Source organism: Canis lupus, chromosome 15 (assembly GCF_003254725.2).
Source record: "Canis lupus dingo isolate Sandy chromosome 15, ASM325472v2, whole genome shotgun sequence".
NCBI classification, from domain to species: domain Eukaryota; kingdom Metazoa; phylum Chordata; class Mammalia; order Carnivora; family Canidae; genus Canis; species Canis lupus.
The window spans coordinates 17,466,056-17,467,599 of record NC_064257.1 but is presented as its reverse complement, the minus strand read 5'-3'; the positions used below and the strand labels follow the sequence as shown (position 1 = coordinate 17,467,599).

The following is a 1,544-nucleotide window of genomic DNA, read 5'->3' as shown; positions in this document are numbered from 1 at the left end:
TTGGCCAATTTTCCCAACACCATTTTTTTAAGAGACTAATACAGTTTTATTTCTTAAAGAAAACTAGCCCATCATGTAGTGAGGGATATATTAAAATGATGGTGGGCTTTATTGTAATAGTTCCCTAACCAAAATTATTGAATTCTTTAGAAAATTATCTTGCTCATATGTTATTAAGATAGGTTGTGGTAGAATTTGATTCACTCTGACTTCTGATTTATATTTTATGGACAGGTATTTCAGTCCCAAAGACTTTCATTAGGGAGATCTTCATCTCCTTGTTGTTGAGGCTATAAATTAGAGGTTTACAGAGAGGTGTTATTACAGAATAAAGTAATGTCACAATTTTCTGCACTTGCACTAGGTGTCTTGATGCAGGACTAACATACATCACCATAATGGAGCCAAAAAACAGGATCACCACTGCCAGATGAGAAGCACAAGTGGAGAAAGCCTTGCTGTTTGCTTGCTCCTGAGGGCATCCGTAGCACAGCCACAATCACCAGAGCATAGAAGCAAAAGAGAAAGAGAAAGGTGCTAATCATGAAAATAGCATTGAAAGTAGAGTAAATGAGCTGAGTGATGGAATCTTCAGAACAGGACAGAATCATCAGTGGGACGGGGTCACATAAAAAATGGTTGATGGTATTTGGGCCACAGTAGGGCAACTGTGAAATGAGAACAACTGGGGTTAGGAAGAGGAAGAACCCACTCGACCACCCGAAGATGACAAGGCCAGTGTATAGCTGCTTAGTCATGATGCGTGGGTAATGGAGAGGATGACAAATGACAAGGTACCTGTCAAAGGCCATGATGCAAAGGAAGAAGCCTTCATCACACCCCGAAGAGAAGAAGAAATAGAACTGTGTGAAACAGCACACAAAGGAGATAGACTTGCTTGTGGACAGGAAATTGGCTGACATATAGGGAACGGTCCTGGTGACATAACATATTTCCAGAAGAGAGAAATTCCCCAAGAAGATGTACATGGGAGTGTGAAGATGCCGGTCCCAGTGCACAGCACAGACAATGGCTGTGTTCCCCATCAGGGTCAGGGTGTAGACTACTGAGAAGAGCCCAAAGTAGAGCAGCTGCATTTCTGGGCTTGAGGGAAAGCCCAGGAGGATGAAGTGGCTAATGGAGTTGGTGGTTTCTGTGCTGGACGCAGTCATTGGTCTAGAAGGCATGGAGATGACTTGGTTATTGCACCTTAATAGAGTATGATGGTTCTTCTTGAAAACACTAAATTCTTGACCATTTTTTTGATAAAGTGATAAACAGTGAGGTTTCTGTTAAAGCAACAAAGCTGTGGTCATTATAGCCTCTTCCCTAAGAGTATGATTTCATTTTGATAAGATATAAATAATAATATATATCAAAACATGATGTGAGGGCAATCAGTAAACTGGGTCAAGATATTAGATTACACATTAGGAGTATAAAATTGAAATTTATTTCTAAAGTATAATGTAAAATTAATTTGTTGTAATTAGTAATATTGATAAGAATATCAAATGAAGTATTACTTCCATTAAGACATACCA

The 1,544-nt window shown here is 39.2% G+C and overlaps 1 protein-coding gene across 1 annotated transcript; it reads right to left on the bottom strand.

Annotated features, from left to right (window-relative positions):
- Positions 1 to 217: 217 nt before the first annotated feature.
- Positions 218 to 1,139, bottom strand: LOC112654281 (olfactory receptor 11G2-like). Its single transcript, XM_025438670.1, is given in 2 exon segments — positions 218 to 457; positions 459 to 1,139. Coding segments are annotated over 2 exon segments (879 nt in total). The 5' UTR covers positions 1,098 to 1,139.
- Positions 1,140 to 1,544: the final 405 nt, after the last annotated feature.